The sequence below is a fragment of the Symsagittifera roscoffensis genome, chromosome 2 (assembly GCF_963678635.1).
Source record: "Symsagittifera roscoffensis chromosome 2, txSymRosc1.1, whole genome shotgun sequence".
NCBI classification, from domain to species: domain Eukaryota; kingdom Metazoa; phylum Xenacoelomorpha; order Acoela; family Convolutidae; genus Symsagittifera; species Symsagittifera roscoffensis.
In genome coordinates, this window is record NC_087063.1 from 85,207,904 (window position 1) to 85,227,078 (window position 19,175).

The 19,175-nt window shown below is 33.0% G+C and overlaps 2 protein-coding genes across 3 annotated transcripts in view; both read left to right on the forward strand.

Annotated features, from left to right (window-relative positions):
• Positions 1-19,175, forward strand: part of LOC134840728 (uncharacterized) — a 486,809-nt gene that overhangs the window by 33,757 nt on the left and 433,877 nt on the right. The window lies entirely within an intron of this gene.
• The window catches only part of LOC134839538 (synaptic vesicle 2-related protein-like), an 89,973-nt gene continuing 74,368 nt past the window's right edge, over positions 3,571-19,175 (forward strand). The window contains exons 1-5 of one of the 2 annotated variants that reach the window (XM_063855129.1): positions 3,571-3,789; positions 10,993-11,177; positions 11,416-11,487; positions 11,683-11,807; positions 12,074-12,137. In XM_063855129.1, coding sequence (XP_063711199.1) covers positions 3,753-3,789; positions 10,993-11,177; positions 11,416-11,487; positions 11,683-11,807; positions 12,074-12,137 — 483 coding nt within the window. In that variant the 5' untranslated portion in view covers positions 3,571-3,752. The remainder of the gene's footprint in view (positions 3,790-10,992; positions 11,178-11,415; positions 11,488-11,682; positions 11,808-12,073; positions 12,138-19,175) is intronic. The other variant, XM_063855128.1, reaches the window with a different exon arrangement.

Sequence of the window (19,175 nt, forward strand, 5' to 3'; positions counted from 1 at the left end):
CTTCAGTTTAGAGTAAAGCAGAAGTTTGCTGGAACATCGCTGAGCGCCAAATGATGTTGAATGTCCACTGCCGCAGGTTCCGAATAACTATTTTAAAACTTTTTATATGCTTATGTAGCGGTAGACTACAATTTCAAAAATTCGTTTCCGAGATTGTTATTACCCCAAAACAAAACTATCAACCCTTGAACTGATTCTAGTGTCGCTTGTCAGTGATTCTAAGTTCCTGAAGAATAAGCCATCACTACCGGGGTCCAGCTGCTCGTTTTATGTTTCCAATTTTCAAATTCCAGCAAATGTCGGTGCTCGATAAAAAAATAAATGTCGAGACGGGATTGGGTCAAGCAAAGTTTCAAAGCATGCCGCAATAACTATCGAGGCAAATCGAAACTCGGTCGATCACGGTTGAAAAACACTGCGAGCACGGTCGAAGCATACTTGGAGCAACTTCAAAACATATCCACGGAACGGTCGAAAGATACAGGTTTTTCCGCTGTAACGTTTTCGACTCGAATTGAAAACCAGGTAGTTAAACTGCTCAAAACTCTAATTGTTTTATTCCGGTAAAACAAAATCAGCCTGAGATTTTACCCGAAAAGATGAATTATAGCGTTCAATTTTCAAAAACTCATAAGAAATTGAAAGTCAAAATATACTAGAATTCGGTCGAAACGGTCAAAACGTATCTTGCTTGGGTCGAGTACATTTTTGTCGGTCGTGAGAAGCGGAACATACCTGACTTCGCTTGAGACGGTTGAAACATACCCAATTTAAAATGCTGATTAAAATTATCCGGACAAAATGAACAAAACTGGAATTTTCAAACGCGTTTTTCTCAAAATGGTTTAAGATTAGACAAGAAATGGAGAGAACAGTAGTTGCTTAGAATTTCATCAGAATTCATAAAAGGCAATTTTTTTCTCCAAATTTCTCAACCAAAGTGTTACCCCAATAATAGGTCATTTTGGCTTTTTTAATTAGTCAAGAATTACGCTGGAACTACTTTGTTAATTGATAAGGAAGATATATCACAAGAAACCTCTTACACAGCCCAACAAAGTTCTAGAAGGGTTAAATCTCCAAAAATTTGAGTATACTGTTGATAATTGGTTTTAAGCAAAGATTTTGGGTTTTATTCAATAAGAATTACTTTTCTTGACTATCGAGCAAATTTTTTTTCACTTATACAGGTTTTTGGAGATTTAACCCTTCTAGAATTTCACCATAATAAGAATCTCACCATATACTTAGAATATGGTGATATTAAGAATTTCACAGAAGTTGCTTAGAATTTCACCATAATAATTCTGATGAAATTCTAAGCAACTTCTGTTCTCTTCATTTTTTGTCTAATCTTAACCCATTTTGAGAAAAACGTGTTTACAAACTCAAGTTTTGTTCATTTTGTTTGGATAATTTAAATCAGCACTAGTTCTTCACTGATTTGGAGCACGAAATCAATCAAGCCGACATACTGAAGTCGTTCGTTCTCGTCTATATTGCCAGTGTCGCCTACCACTAGAAGAGGGAGATCAAGACTCTGGAGTAAACTGGCAGTCAACTGAAGGAATCAACTGAACGCATCTACTTGAGGAACCAAATAGAGGCGTCAACTAAAAGAGCAATCAGACATTTCAGACATAAATTGCAGAAATAACCGATAAGCTTGACGGAGGCTACTGACCTCACAATAGTAAAAAAAAACACGAAACTAGTTCAGAAAAGTGCAGTGTTGAAACGACGTTCAATTACCCCACGCTAGTGGCATGTCCTAAATATCCCATCGGGGACTAACAACACTGGACTAGAAAAGAGACGTAACTACCTATCTTAACCAAAATAAACGAACGCATTGTTGTTAAGTGTTAACGAGACTACAAAGAGAGAGGTGCTTTCAGGAGGCCGGCGGGATTTCTCATAAATTTTTCTCAAAAATGGACTTCAATCCCCAGCAGATGATTGATTCCATTACATGAACCACCTTAATTTTCAAGCTCGAGACATTGGAACCAACCCAGGACATCCGAGTAGTATTTGTTGGATGAAAATGGCGCAAAAGCGTGAAAATCCCAGTGTTAAAATAGTCTATAAAGTATCCGCTCCGTACCCTATGTATTAACAAAAGTAATTGATTTTGCACGTTTTAAGATTGGTTATAGGTTTGAGATGGCAAGATTTAGATGATTTTTGTTTTTTGGCGCTCGATCTTGCCGATAGAGCAATGCGTAGGATTCTAAACATTTTCTGGGTCTAGAAATAATACATTTTGAGTGGCTAGCTCAAGCGCAGCATTCGAAAAAAGTCAGTTGTTGAAAAAGTCCCAGAAAAAATGTACCAGTTTACTGCATCGTATGCAATTTTACTACATATTCTTTGGCAAATTTAGAGGTTAAAGATGTTCAATCTATCCTAATTGACTTCCGTGTAGGATAAAATCTTATCAGGCGTTTTTTAAATTTTTTCATTTATTGCAACTGCATGGTTATGCACAGCTTCTGAGAATAGGCATAATCTTCATTGGAGGAATGCTGTTCATCAATTTGCTGTAAAAGTAATCGTACAGCGGTAGTTGTTGCTCATTGAGCTTGTTGGGAGTATCAAACCAATCTCTTGGCAAGTATCTTTTCATCTCATTGGTTTTTTAAGCTTTTAGAATCGAGTCTAAAGTAGTAGCATCACCCAAAATTTCTTAAAGTCCAGAAGCTGAATATCCTCAATTTTCAATCTGACATCCTGTCCCATAGGATTTTTATGATTTTTGTGATTTTTTTAATGATTGCTTTTTAATAACTGTTGTTTACGTGCTTTCTTAAAAAACCGTCAGTGAAGTTATAAATGATCAAATCGTCTGCATTTTTGACTCGGAGAGTTAGTTTGAAATGCTTCGATGCATGCGGCTCACACTAAATGAAACTAAATGGCTTGTAAATATATGTCCGGAAGATATATGACAGTGATATATGACTGGACGATCTCGCACAACATGTTTGTAGTTTTTCTCATTTCGAATAGAAGAAATCTCAATCAAATATCAAGATACATCGCACTTCCCCTTCCCAATACTTGTTCTGAACAATAAAGGTTTGATGAAATTCTAATAGAGTTTCTAGCAAAAAAGCGCAGAATTTTGGTAAACTTATTGACATTAGTTACCGTGATCGGAACATTCTGCGCTACTTGCTCATCCACCGGCTGACCATGTTATCTAAAAAAATTTAAATTGGCACAAGAATAGAAATTACTGTCGCCAAACTAAAAAAAATTGAAAACGGTTAAAGAATGTTGGAGTATCAAGGATTTTTGGAGTGATGCGCATATCTTACAAAGTTTTCAAGGTTTTTTTTTCAGGATAATCTGGGAGATCGAAAGGTGGCGTCTTCCTAAAAAGCCAATAATTCAATCATTCGTCTATGGTAATTATTCGTCTTAAATTTTAAGTCTTGTAGCCGAACTCATTTAAAAAGACATATAGAAAGTTACATGTGTTTTACTTAATGAACAGAAAATTGGCAGCGAAGTATAAGTAATCTAATATGTTATAATAAGTAATATAATGTGAGCAAACGCGTTTCAAAAACTTGACAAATTTGATTTTTTTCTAGCCAGTTGTAACTGGTTGCGTGCTTTTGATTACAATGGCTGGCAAAATGTTTAAGTTCTGCTGCTTGATCATTTAGTTCATTCAGATTAAATAGTTCAGCCAGAGTTGTTTTATCTTTCTTTACTTGAGTTATTTATCCATAAGAGAGGCCATGAAGAACTACAACACACACAAAGAATCTGTCTCTGGTAACAAATTTTGGCATTTTTTGATTTAATGGTTAAGTTGGGGCGGATCTAGGAATTCCTCGAAGGGAGAGGAGAATTTTGAAAATAAGTTCGAAATTTTGTCAACCTTTTTTTAACCAAATTGATTTTCTGAGCTCTCTGTGTTCATTATAAAGACCCTATTTTACAGTTTTCTCAATTTTTGAAAAAATAATCCAAAAAAAGGCGCGCGCTCCCCGTCAAAATTAGTATATAATACGCCAAAGGCGCTTTTAGACATTTTTTAGGTTCTGAGATATTCTATTAGAATTTCATCAAACCTTTATTATTCAGAGTTTCATTAAACTTTTTTTGTTCAGTCTGCCAAAAATGGATTTCTCAAAATAGTAATAAGGGGGGACACTTAAGTTCCGAATGGGGTCGAATCCTATCCCTGAGGGGAGGAAGCGTCCGCCCCTCGCCCAAATCCGCCCCCGAACCTAAAAATAACGATAAATGTTTTCAGGCTGACATGACATTAATGATTTTTACAAAATAGCATTTACATTCATTTCCGTCATCTTTAATTTAAATGATGTCACCTTCTTGTTCGTTTTAAGACGTCTCTGAGCAGCGGAGAACTAATTTATGAATCAGAAACTGAAAAAAGTTCAAAAAAGATTTGTAAAAAAAAGTCCATGTCGAGGGAAAATTAACCTAACAAAAAGGAAACAAAACAACAAAATTGATGAATTCAAAAAAAAAACCAAAATAAGTCTTTAAATTTGAACAGGAACGGATAACGGTCAAGTAAGTTTTTTTTGTAAAAAATAACAGGCTTTAAGTTTCGTTGCTACGAGTTTACACAATGAACAATTCCATTCCATTTTTTGATATGATTGCTATTTAGCGACCACCAATTAATTTGGTTTTTGAAACATACTTATTTTGGTAATGAGAGTGAGTTTTTTTTCAACTTTTTTTGCATTAAGCTGTTTTATATGCTTCTCCGACGTTGGAAAACATTCGACACTGAGCTTAATTTTTCACCTCATTGGTATACACAAAAAAAAACATTACTTTTTTCCTCAGTAGAAAATAAATTGTTTACAAATTAAAAAAAGTAGCGGATCTAACACTGAGCACTGAAGTAATCTATTCGAAACGTTTTCGTTGGGTAATTTCTTTCCAAGTTACCAAAAACATATGTCCTCTTTTCATAGTAGGTTTTCAATACTTAGGAAACGTAATTCGAGATAATAAGTTTTTCAAAACACGTTGAAAAAATCAATAAACTCTGAATTATTTTTTAATAAGTTTTTGTTTCAAGAAAACATGGCTCAAATGAAAACAATATGTTCTTTTTTGTTCCTGTACCGAGTGTTTTTTGAGAATTTGAGCTCTGAAAACTTAGAATATTTGATTAAAAACGTTTGAAAACTTCGTCGCTGTTGCCTGGTAACATACTTTTTTCATTTTTTTTATTTTTCCTCTTATGGCTGCAAACAATAATTGGGTCAGAGATTTTTTTTCATTGATAAATTCATCCAGAATATTTTGTTTTACTCTAAATGTGTCTTCATTGGTTGTTAAAAATTTCTCTGCAGCTTGTTTAAGCGTCTCTGTTAATTTTTTTTGAAATCTTTTTTTGTTATCAAGAAGAATTGATTTTTTTGCTGAATCGAATATTTTCAGCTCTGTGAACGATTTTTTTGAAAGATACTAGCCACAGCGACGGTTTTTTTTGCTTGGGTTTTTGTAAAGTTTCTCTAATTTAGACCGATAAATAACGTGAGAGAACCAGACTGATAAAAAAATTAAGCATTTACAAAAGTAAAATTTCACAGTCGCAAAATTTTAGTTTTTTTAAATAATCTGACAAAACTGGCCTTAGCTTGTCTCTGAGTTTCTATAAAACTTTTCAAATGTTTGCTTTTTCCACTGACTCTTTTCAAAAAGTTTTGGGTTGGACTGTCGTGATTCGCCTTTGATTGATATAAAATCATGATAAAACATTTTGTCTTTCTAAAGATAATTGTTTTCTTGTTAGAAAGTTAGAAACAAAAAAATCAGTTATGACCTATTTGACTCTTGTGTGGGTCCACGCATTTGAGTTTCATAGATTAAAAACAAGTAAATTCAAGTTTTGTTGTAAGTGACTTTAAAATGAAAAATAATCAATTATAATCAATCAAAAATTGATTCTATTGCTTTTATTGTATAAAGCATTATAATCCATTGCAAATCAATCATAATCGATTATTTTTAATTTTTTTTGATAAAAACAAAAAAGTCCAATATAATCAATTTTTCCTCAAATTATTCAGATGTGAGTTTCAACGCTCATAAAAGCATTTGCACGTTTGAAAGTAAGATTGTTGATCTGTTGATCAATTTGATTTTTTTGTGAAACTTGTTACTCTTTTTTATAAGGAAATTTTTTGTTTCAAATAAAATATCGGCCTAATTTTGTCTGTTTATGCTTTGTTGGTTTAGTTGCAACATCTAAAAATCTCTTTTTTGTTGTAAGCTAATTCCATTATTACTGCTTTTGGTGTTTCATCATTTTAAAAATCCGGTCAATTCGAAATTTGATTTTTACCTTTGTTGTAAGTTTGCAATTTCGATTTTTTAAATTTAATTTTATAAAATTCTTTTCTTTTTTCTGCTTATTTGGTTTCGGTTTTTTAATCGACTCAGTGGCCTCATTTTGCGTTGTGATGACCAAAAAAATTTTGTGTGCGGGTGTGTTATGAGAGAAAAGAGGACTGCAAATTTTTTTAAGTATTTTGAATTTTTTTCGTCATCTGGGGCAGGGGCGGATTTGGGGGGGGGGGGGGGGTGCAGACGCTCCTTCCTCAGGGATTCGACCCCCTGCCGACCCAAAGGGTCCCCCCTCTGATACTTTTTCAGAAATCCATTTTTGGCCGACCGACCCTAAAATTTTTCTAAAGGCGCCTTAGGCGCCAATAAATACTAACTTTGAGGGGGAGCGCGCGCCAAAAAATACGATTTTTTTGTCAAAATTTTTCAAAAAGTGCCCAAAAACGGCTTTTTTGACTGTTTTTTCAAAACTTTGCCTGCGGTGCAGAAAATTTAGCCAAACTAGGGGCAAAACAATGCTTTGGGAGAGCTCGAAAAATCAATTTGGTCGACCTAAAAAAAAGGTCGTCAAAATTTTCGAATTTTTTTTAAAAATCCGCCCCCCCCCCTCGAGAAAATCCTAGATCCGCCCCTGATCTGGGGTTTCTGCTCAATTGTTTTTTGGCTTCTTTACCGTGTGGTAATTGTAAATTCGAAATAAATCGACCACATGATTTATAAAGTTAACACACAGACTAACAATAACCTAACCCTAACCCTAAGTAAAGTAAAGTAAAAAAAAATAAACTAAAATTAGGTAGATAAGTAAGGGTAAATAAGTATAAAATAAAATCAAAGTAAACGAAGAAGCTTTAGTAAAGTAATTCAAAGAAGTTCAAAAAGAAAATGTGAGTAACTAAATAAACACAAATTGAAAGTGAAGCAAAATAGTCTAAATTAAATTAGAATAAAGTAACCTGAGGAAAAGTACGCAGAGCAAGGAAGAAACAAAGTTAGTAAGTATAAAGTAAAACAAAATTAAAGAAAGGAAGCTGAAGTAATGTAAAGATAACAAATTTAGTAGGAAAAAAAGGAGTAATTAAACAAATGAAAAGTTTAACGAAATGAAAAAAGCGTATTCTAAACTAGAATAAAGTAGCGTGAAACAAAGTACCCAAATAAATAAGAAAATACCTAGGTATGTAAAATAGTACGTAAAAAAATGCAGGTAAATAAAATAAAGGTAAAATAAAACAAAGGTAATTTGAAAAAAGTAAAGTAAGCTTAGGTAAAGAAAAAAGCACAGTAAAATAAAAAAAGTAAACAGCATGTATTTTTTGTCGGCATGAAAGAATGGATGTGTGTGTATAATTGAATGTAGGTATGTGAGAATGAATGTATTTAAGCCTGGGAGTAAGTAAGTAACTAAATATGTTAGTACTTAAATAAGTAAAAAAGAAAATTGATAAGTATGTAAGTGAGTAAGCAAGTAAGTAAGTAAGTAAGCAATTAAGTAAATAAGTAAAATGTTCGTTCGTAATTAAAAAGCTAAGTAAATAAATGAGTAAGCAGGTAAGTAAGTAAGCAAGCAAGCAAGCAAGTAAGTGAGTAAGTGATTAATTAACTAACTAAGTAAGCAAGTGATTAATTAGGTAAGTAACTAAGTAAATAACTCAGTTTGTATTTCGGTAAAGTAAACAAAAGTAAAGTAAATGGAGGTAAAGTAAAGTACAGAAAGTAAAAAGAAATAAGGTAAAAATTTGAAATAGAGAGTAAATAAGTTAAATGTAAAATAAATTAAATTTAATTAATTAACAAAGCAAAATTATAAAAAATATTTAAGATAAAGTATAGTATAAGTAAGTTAGGCGAAGTAGAAAACTAAAGTTAGGTAAAAGAAAGTAAAAGTATGCATTGTGGTTTGTCTGCTAGTGTGGAGGTTAATTTGTGTGTGTATTTGTTAATAATTAAAAATTAAAATGAGTGAGATAAAATATAGTAGGTTAAAAAAAGTAAAAAAAGCAAGAAAGTAAATTTAAAAAGTAGAGTTAGGTAAAGTGATTCAAGGATGAATCATAAACAAAAAAAATTTCAGAAAAAAATATAATTTCAGTAAGGTTCGAAAGGTAACCTAGTAAGTAAAATTAGGTAATCAAGGAAGTCAGCAAATTACAAAAAGTAAAAAATGAGTGAGTAAGTAGTGAGTGAACTAGTAAGCAGTTATAAGTCTGCAAACACGCAGGCAAACAAGAAATCATTATCATTACGTGTTTGAATGCTTCGACTCAGCGCTATCTAAACCGTGATATCGTTGTCAAGGACATGAATTACCAAAATACTGGTGAAAGTATGCTGATAGGTCTCAAAATTTCAAATAATTGCCTGGCAAGAGTAGGCATACGTTTTTTCGAGATCAATAGTTTCAATATGTAACTGCATGATATTGTGCAGCTCAAGATATTTAATGATAGACTTGGTTTTTTCAACTGAATGAAAGCACAGAAAACTATTACGCTCAGACGTCCTGCAAAGCTGTTGTTATAGATCCAGGGCTCATTAAACCTTCTTGATAAATTCACGTTTCAATCCGGCCGTATCCTGCAAAAAAGCGTGCAATCGTCGTTCAAGTATTTGTTCAAGGAAGAGTTGTTGATTTCAACCGAGCTGCCATAAAGTTTAAACTCAATCAAAGCGTCGTAGTTACGCAATTTAGAGTTAACAAAAAAACAAGTAGTTAGAAAGCAGTTTCTTCGGTTAGTATAATCGAAATGAGTCTGTTTTAATGATGCATAAATTTCGTTAAATAATTCTGAATCAAATGGAGTAACTCGGCTTTGCTCAATATCACTGTTTTTTTCCAACAACTCTCCAACCTGCAAAAACTCAAGTCAAAGAAAATTGAAGGTAGCTTTCAGGTACTTTTAAGCTTGTCTAGATTCCGGCGGTAAATCATCAAAAAAACCACCAGAAAAACTTTTTTTATAAACATGCATCAATATTTTATAAAAGTTTTGCGCATTATCCCCATCTTCACTTCCCCTTTTCCTTTTTCCTCTTCTTTTTCCCATCAAAACTTCCTTTCTTCTTTCGGAAAACAAAAGATAGCGTTCGTCTCAGGAGAACTTTTAAATTAGTTGTAAGTGTTCATTGTCAAAATCATTAGTACACCAAGTTCCCTTCAACTTCATTTTTCTTATTTCAAAATTTGAGAAACTTACCCTTCGCTGTAACTTTGCTCAGAAGCGGCCCTCGCCTCTGTAGAGTGTTTTCAAAATACTTCCTTTCCACCATAAAACAAAGCAGATGTTCAAGAAATAGTTTGCTGCTGCCAACAGTTAAGCTACGCTGCCAAAACTGCCGGCAAATTTTGACGATACCATAACATTGCATTTCAATTTCACCAAAAAATTTCAGGTAGGTCAAAAGTTCATTTGTCTGAAAGAAAAACAACAATTAATTTAGTTTTTTCAATTAACTAGGACCAATACTTAGGACTCTAGAGTTTGGAGTTAGAAAGAATTATGCATTGTGTCCTTGTTGTTAAGCTAAGCTTAGCATGATTCTAAGTAGGTCGGACCCCCTTAGGACGCGGGACATGATACAATACTACTAACAAAAGAACGCAAGATATATTTTTTAAGATACAATGGTTATATTAGGCTGGGGTATGAATATTGAGCTCAAATAAAAAGTGACTGATATAGGTAGTTTTTCAGTTATACTTGGTTGATCGTCTTACGTTCAAGAAGGGTGGGTTTGGTGGATCAAGCAGTTTTAGCTCACGTACCACTGCTAGGTGCATAATCTATCATCCATATTTTCTGGCTTCCCCGAGTGGAAGCTCTGCTGGATCAGAAGTTGTCAGTGAATACACTGTGTCCAACTTTTATTGGGAAGTGCGCTAGGTAGAAAAAAATTAATAAGAGCTCTGTTAGAAAACAAGCTAATTGCACCGAGTGGTTTTTCCCGCTTGTTTTCTAACAGAGCTCTTATTAATTTTTAAACTTGGATCGCTGACAACTTCTGATCCATCAGAGCTTCCACCTTCTACGTCTCAAAAAAGTTCAATAGAACAAAAAATAACTGACAACAAAAAACGGTTTCTTCAACTTCTGATACAACCTATTTTAACTATCCAATTTGGTAAAATCCGGCTTTTATTTGATATAATTGTTGAGTTTAAACACGTTGATTGTAATTAATTTTGGGGTACAAGTACAATAATTTGGCCCCTAAGGGATGTGGCCACAATAAGTTGGCCCCTAATTTAGATGGGTCCCTAGAAAAACTTTTTGAAATTTAAATATTGGCAAAGAGTGCGAGCGATCGTATACTTGTGTTTTTGAGATACTTCTCATAAATTGTGAGACCCATCTTGCATACTTGCTTTTACAGGGGCTACTGTCATATTTGTACTATTTTTGGTTGGAGTTGGGCAATTTATTCTGATAGATAATTTTTTTTTTCTAGCTGCTCGTTTTTGAATTTGAGATATTTTTGACAAGTGTTTTTAAATAGCTGACAATGGCTGTTTCACAATGGTTCATTTTGAAGTGGTTGCGTCCGATTGGTGTGTTCATGTTGAAACAAATGATATGTTAATGCTAAAATAGGATGTAAGTAGTGTTGTGTTCACTTGTCTCTCATCTGTGGACTCCATAGGCTCCTTCACCGTGGACCATGCAGTGGACCAGCTGGGCTTCGGTGGCTTCCAGCTGATGCTGACTGGCCTGCTGGGTTTGGCGTGGGTGGTGGACTCGATGGAAGTGATGCTGCTGGCTGTGCTCTCTTCTACTCTCAGGTGTGAATGGAGGTTGACTGCATTCCAAGAGGCAGCCATCACTGTTGTAAGTACACTTCACACTTCACTTCACTTCAACCCCCCCCCCCCCCCCTTTAGGTCTCATGGCAATAAGGCATAGAAGGAAGGTAAAGGTTGCAAAATAATCTTTGTCTGTTGCAAGATAAACTTATAAGCAACTCATTCAACCTCTACCAAATAGAGATAAGTTATATCTGCGGGATAACTTATAGTTTGATTGATCAATTTATCTATGTGTAACTAATTGCACAGAGTGTGTTTAGACAGTGTTCATGGGCATGCTGATTGGGTCCACATTCTGGGGAAAAGTGGCCGACAAATATGGACGCAAATTCGTTAGTTTCTTCTTACACTCATTTTCATTTCTGAACAAATGGGCGATTGTGCTGGTTACGTTTTCACTGGATATCGTCTTTAGAATGCAAAATGCTAATAAAATCAATAATTGTGTTTATAAGCAGAGAATCTGCTGATTTTGATGCGATCACTAAATTGTTAAATGTTAGCATAAGAAGAACCCGCCTGTTCAGAGTCTGCTGCTCTCCTCCTCTGTCACCCTCTACTTTGGCACTCTGGCATCCCTCAGTCCTGGCTACCACTGGATCCTCATCCTCCGAGGCCTCACCGGAGCGGGAGTAGCTGGAGCTCCACAAGCGTGAGTTGTTGAAATAGAGAAAATAGAGAACACATTCTTGTGTAGCATCTCATTGTTTACCATCCCTCTCCCTTTTGCTAATAAAGAAGGCAATCCATTACAAGTCAACCATTCGCTTCTGTTTAATCGTTGTGAATAAGTTTTTTATAGGGATCGGGTATAACTTTACAGGGTACTATAAGGGGATAGTAAACAATAGACGCTCATAGTGCAAAGTGTCTCCACATGCACACTGAATGACAATTAGAAAATTAGGTTCTGTTCAGAATAACCATCTACTCGGAGTTCATCCCTCTCAAGCACAGATCACGAGCAGTTATTTGTCTCGAGGTAACTATCAACATCATTCCACTACAAAAGAAATGACCCATTTTTAAGCTGTTCAGTTTTCAAAGAAAAACAGCTGTTGTACCCCTGTGGAACCAGTTTAAATAGTATTTATATCCGATTATATTATTGAAAAAATAATCTCTATATACTATTTCTTACTGACCAATCTTGATCCATAACTAACACTTACAATAATTTGTAAGGCTGAATATATTTGTAGTTTCAGCCAGAACAGAATTAATTTAACTTAGCAAGCAGCTGCTCTTCTCAAGAACAGTGCTTGATATCTTATCTCGCAAATACCAGTATACACTAGATCTTTTGAGACTAGGAGATATAAGATTAAGATTAAGATCGATATTAGACTACGAAGTTTCAGGATTCTATCCGGCCGAAAATAAGGTAGCGTGACGAACAGGCAGCGTACCTTATCTGAAATTACTCTATGAGTGAGCCACTCCGGAATTGAACTCATCCGGTGCGACCAAGAATCTCGAAGAAAACCTCACCAAATTTTCATTTAGCAAATTCCAAATAGACATAAGATATAAAATCCAGACACGTAACACAAATTGTTCCGAAGTTTTGAAAACGCCCCTCCACGTCTCAATAAGTCTAATCAATACCAACGAGTATTCAAACTTACACCAGGTCAAAACCCGAATAGCGAAACGAGCTTCTACGTCGCGAAACCAAAAAGCATACTGCAACGACTACTTCTTTTCAAGATTATCAATGCAGTAGGTTTTCGTTCACTAATATGAAATAAATTACTTGGAGCACTAAGATTCCTTTCCAAGACATATATCTTTCATTGATGTATGAGGAATAATAAATAATGTAATGACAATAGATCTAAAACTTTAAAACAATTTATTTCAAATCTTCACTAACTTTCAATTTTTTATTAATTTAAAAGTTAATTGAACAAAAACTACAAAAACTAGTAATTATAAAAATTTAAATTAGTTTCATCAAAATTTTAAACTGAAAATCCTCATCCTCTCACCCCTTGTGCTTATTTGATTCTTCATCTAAAATATAAAATTATAGCTCATAATCACTCAAAAAAACTAATATCATTTAAATCTTTATTTTTAAACAAATCTTTTCTGAAAAATTTAACCTTTTCTTAAACGTTAACATTTGTTTTAAATCTTGTCAAGGCCTATCCTTGTTTTTAAACAACTTAAATTTTATTTCAACCAGATCATTAAGGCTATCCCTAAACCTTCAATTTTTAAAATATTTTTTTTTTAAAATCATTTTGAAACACTTGATCATCAAGGCTTTCCTGGGATCAGTTCAAACAATTTTGTTCTCCGCACCTCTTAATTCAAGTGTCAAACGACGTCAAAGATTGATTCACTCTTCAGCCTTTTTAAACGATCAGGACTAACTGAAATTTTTCAATTAACTAACCATTTTAATTAGGAAATACAATGAAGAACTTCGATTACTCATCCTTCACTTCAACCCCTCCTTTTAATCGACCCAGGCTAAATTATATCTTAAAACTGGTAAAACTTAAAATAGTATCTAACGTTCTAATTGTGTTCTAATTATACCTGCACCTTGTGGATTGATTTACTATTCTCTAACCCTTGATCACAAATCACAACCTAAGAAAGAATAAGTTTCTTATAGAACTTCACCACTCGAGAAAGTATTAAATCAATCTAACGACTGATATACTCCTGTTCCAAACCAAATATGCTTAAGAATCTATCTACCAGGATTAAAATAAATTCACAATAAATGAAATGACTAGCAGTTTAGTACATAAAAACCTAACCTTGGATTTTGTTACCATCACTCTAACACTTCTGTCAAGAGATAATCTAGGAAACAAAAAAAATCATTTTCGTAATTGTCCAATTAAGGAAGAAAGATATGAAATTTTAATTACACCGAATAAACAAAAGATAAGATACATCAGAACGAAAAAAAAAACAAACAAAAAGAAGGCACAATCATCACAAAACAAAAACAGATCCTTAAGCAAAAATTTTCGGAATCTGACTCAACAAAAGTACAAAAAAATCAAATCCTTCGAGATCCAACCCACAACAAAAATAAACCAGTTGAAAATCAAAAATATTTTTAGGAATGATAATCCACAACAGCGTCATCTATAAAAGGTAAACGCAGAATAAAAAATTCATATCTTCGCAAACCAGTAAGAGTTTACAATTGGAATCAATTAATGAATAAGCCATATTGAAAGTTACACTCTAACCGTAATTCCGCACAAAAAATTATTCAAACCGATATTAATTTCGACGATGATTCTATCCTTCCCTTTGTTGTTAATCCACAAAGCGATCCCGCTAGAGGACAAGTACAATTTTGCCACAATCTAATCGTAAATTTATTTGAAAAAGGAAATAGTCCACATATACAGGTTCAAAGAAAAAACTTTAAAAAAACACTTGACCACTACCTGCCAGCAATCAGTAATATGACTACTTCACCTTACGGCTTATATACGATTGAAATTTGGTCACCGCAATCATCAAATCAACCACCACACCGAATATAAACAGATGATATAGAAGTAGATTTCACAAAAGTTTTTACGGAATATATCAAAAGTAATCCATATCAAAACTCATAAAGAGTAAATTCAATTTTCACAAATGATGTTTTTGCCATCATTAATAGTTATGTCTCAAAATTAGCAACAAATAAAACATTTTAAGTATCACCGCCGCAATTATCTCGACACGCAAAAGTAAGACGCGAAACTAATTTTTTTCACAATTCCTAGAATTCATTCGTAAAGCACTCGCCGATCATAAATAGTTAAAAGTGCAAGCCAAAAAAATTTCGGACCACAAACAAACGCTGCAACAAAATTAGCAGACAAAACAGATTATTTATGGTACCCTGAATGATCTCATGTATTGTTTTTAACAACTCAAAGGATTTTTAAGCGCAGCAAATTGCAACTATTTCCGTACAAAGTGATTTTCTAAGAATAAATCCACTCACAACTAACGCTAAACCCTTAAATTATAACGCAATATTTACTCATAGGACAAGTAACAATAGTTTAAATTCAACGTTCAACAAGATACAAGAAACCCTCAACGACAATCTGAACCTTATAAAACAAGATATTCAAACTCCATCACACTCTGTAAACAAAGAAATAGTTGAAACCTTACCGATAAGAACACAACAAAAAACTTCTATTCATCCAACACTTATAACACCACCTATAAAAATTATAATCCTCTCCAACAACAGCATTATAATCAACATCCACATGTGGATTACTAAAACAAACAGACCAATAACTAAAAACAACCAACTAACAAGCAAAAACACTCAATCGGAAATAACAGTTGGAAACACACTCAATTGAAAATAACTTTGCATTTCAAATTTACGATTTTTCGTTATCAGTATTTTAAGAAGTCAAATTGCAAGACCACTCTATGCGACAAAAATTAATCACAAGAACACAATTACACTAAACTGGCACCGCAACCAATACCTCAACCTGTAATTTTTATCGATAAAAGGAAACCTTAGACCAACAGAACTGAAAATTTCCCATTTTTCAAAACAGAAAACCCAACTAACAAGCAATTCATAGGAAACTAACCACAACATTCTGAAGATGACCACTCAAAATTTTTTCAAACAAACGCAATTGAAGTTATTCAAAAAATCGCAATCGAAGCTACCCTAATAATAGATTACACAACTACAATTATTCTAATTACCAGTACAAAATTGATTATAATCATAGCTTTTATGATATTTCTAGATTTAGAAACAACAACTATCAAAACAGATTAAAAATTATTTTCAGTCACCATATCGAAATAACTCCCAATATTCAAATCAACAAAAGGTAAACCACAGAAGTAGTGCATCAATACATCAAAGACGAATCAACCAAGTACAATCAACAAATGAAACAAGCCCAGGACCTGCAGGTTTTGACAATTAGGAAACTTCAGAATTGCAACTAAACCATATACACTGTGAAAGCGCAGATGGCAAAAGTGAAACACAAAACACAATAGTTATTTACATGCTTACATTAGAACCTGAACACGAAACACCAATTGAATTCAAAATATACCAGAATGTTTATTTTAATTCAGAACCTCAAGAGCCAAGAAACAACTAAAAAACAAAACAGTAGAAAATCAAAAATATTTTTCGAAATGATAATCCACAACAGCATCATCTATAATAGCAGAATAAAAAATTCATATCTTCGCAAACCAGTAAGACTTTAGAATTGGAATCATTTGATGAATAAGACATATTGAAAGCTAAACACTAACCGTAATTCCGCACGAAAAACGATTCAAAACGATATTAGTTTCGACGATGATTCTATCCTTCCCTTTGTCATTACTCCACAAAGCGATCACGCTAGAGGACAAGTACAACTTTGCCACAATCAAATCCTAAATTCATTTGAAAAAGGAAATAATCCATATAAACAAGAATCAAAGAAAAACTAAAAAATACACTTGACCACTACCTGCCAGGTATCAGTAATATGACTTCACATTATGGCTTATATACGATTGAAATTCGGTCACCGCAATCATCAAATCAACCACCACACCGAATACAAACAGATGATATAGAATTAGATTTCACAAAAGTTTTTACAGAAAATATCAAAAGTAGTCCATATCAAAACTCAAAAAGAGTAAACTCAATTTTCACAAATGATGTCTTTGCCATCATTAATAGTTATGTCTCAAAATTAGAAACAAATGAAACATTTTAAGTATCACCGCCGCAATTATCTCGACACGCAATAGTAAGACGCAAAACTAATTTTTTTTCCATAGTTTCTAGACTTCATTCGTAAAACACTCACCGATCACAAATAGTTAAAGATGATCTACGAAAAATTCTAGCTTGTTTCATTCTAGATTGTTTTCAACTCATATTACACCTATTTTTGCAAGCAAAACAATTTTCGGGCACAAAAAAAACGATGAAACAAAATAATCAGACAAAAAAAATTATTCATGGTAGCCTGAATGATCTCATGTATTGTTTCTAACAACTCAAAGGATTTTTAAGCGCAGCAAATTGCAACTATTTCCGTACAAAGAGAGTTTCTAAGAATAAATCCACTCACAGCTAACACTAAACCCTTAAATTATAACGCAATATTTACTCATAGGACAAGTAACAATAGTTTAAATTCAACGTTCAGCAATATACAAGAAACCCTCAACGATAATATAAACCTTATACAACAAGATATTCAAACTCCATCACACTTCATAAATGGAGAAATAGTTGAAACATTACCTATAAGAACACAACAAAGAACTTCTCTTCATACAACACTTACAACACCACATTATAAAAAATCCACATTTCCACCAACAACATTACAATCAATATTCACATATGGATTACTAAAAAAAACAGACCAATAACTAAAAACAACCAACTAACAAGCAAAAACACTCAATCGGAAATAACAGTTGGAAACACACTCAATTGAAAATAACTTTGTTGTTCAATTTTACGATTTTTCGCTATCAGTATTTTAAGAAGTCAAATTGCAAGACCACTCTATGCGACAAAAATTAATCACAAGAACACAATTACATTAAACTGGCACCGCAACCAATACCACAATCTGTAATTTTTATCGATAAAAGGAAACCTTAGACCAACAGAACTGAAAATTTCCCATTTTCCAAAACAGAAAACCCAACTAACAAGCAATTCATAGGAAACTAACCACAATATTCTGAAGATGACCACTCAAAATTTTTTTTCAAACAAACGCAATCGAAGTTATTCAAATAATCGCAATCGAAGCTACCCTAATAATAGATTAAACAACTTCTAATTACCGGTACAATATTGATTATAATCATAGCTTTTATGATAATTCTAGATTTAGAAACAACAATTATCAAAACAGATTAAAAATTTTCTCAGTCACCATATCAAAATAACTCCCAATATTCAACATAATGACTGGTAACATAATTTTTTCCTCTTTTTATTTTTCCTCTTATGGCTGCAAAAATTATTGGATCAGAGAGTTTTTTAATCGATAAATTCATCAAGAATATTTTGTTTTACTCTAACTGTATCTTCATTGGTTGTTTAAACTTTCTCTGCAGCTTGTTTAAGTGTCTCTCTTAATTTTTTTGAAATCTTTTTCTTTCTTATCAAGAAGAATTGATTTTTTTGCTGAATTGAACATTTTCAGATCTGTGAACGATTTTTTTGAAAAATACTAGCCACAGCGACGGTTTTTTTATTTGCTTGGGTTTTTGTGAAGTTTCTCTAATTTAGACAGATAAATAATGTGAGAGAACCAGACTGATAAAAGAAATTAAGCATTTACAAAAGTAAAATTTCACAGTCGCAAAATCTTAGTTTTTACAAATAATCTGACAAAACTGGCCTTAGCTTGTCTCTGAGTTTCTATAAAACTTTTCAAATGTTTGCTTTTTCCACTGACTCTTTTCAAAAAGTTTTGGGTTGGACTGTCGTGATTCGCCTTTGATTGATATAAAATCATGATAAAACATTTTGTCTTTCTAAAGATAATTGTTTTCTTGTTAGAATGTTAGAAACAAAAAAATCAGTTATGACCTATTTGACTCTTGTGTGGGTCCACGCATTTGAGTTTCATAGATTAAAAACAAGTAAATTCAAGTTTTGTTGTCAGTGTCTTTAAAATGAAAAATAATCAATTATAATCAATCAAAATTGATTCTATTGCTAATATTATATAAAGCATTATAATCCATTGCAAATCAATCATAATCGATAGTTGTTTTATTTTTATTGATAAAAAAAACTCCAATATAATCAATTTTTCCTCAAATTATTCAGATGCGAGTTTCAATGCTCACAAAAATATTTGCACGTTTTAAAGTAAGATTGTTGATCTGTTGATCAATTTGATTTTTTTGTGAAACTTGTATTTTTGTTACTCTTTTTTATAAGGAAATTTTTTGTTTCAAATAAAATATCGGCCTAATTTTGTCTGTTTATGCTTTGTTGGTTTAGTTGCAA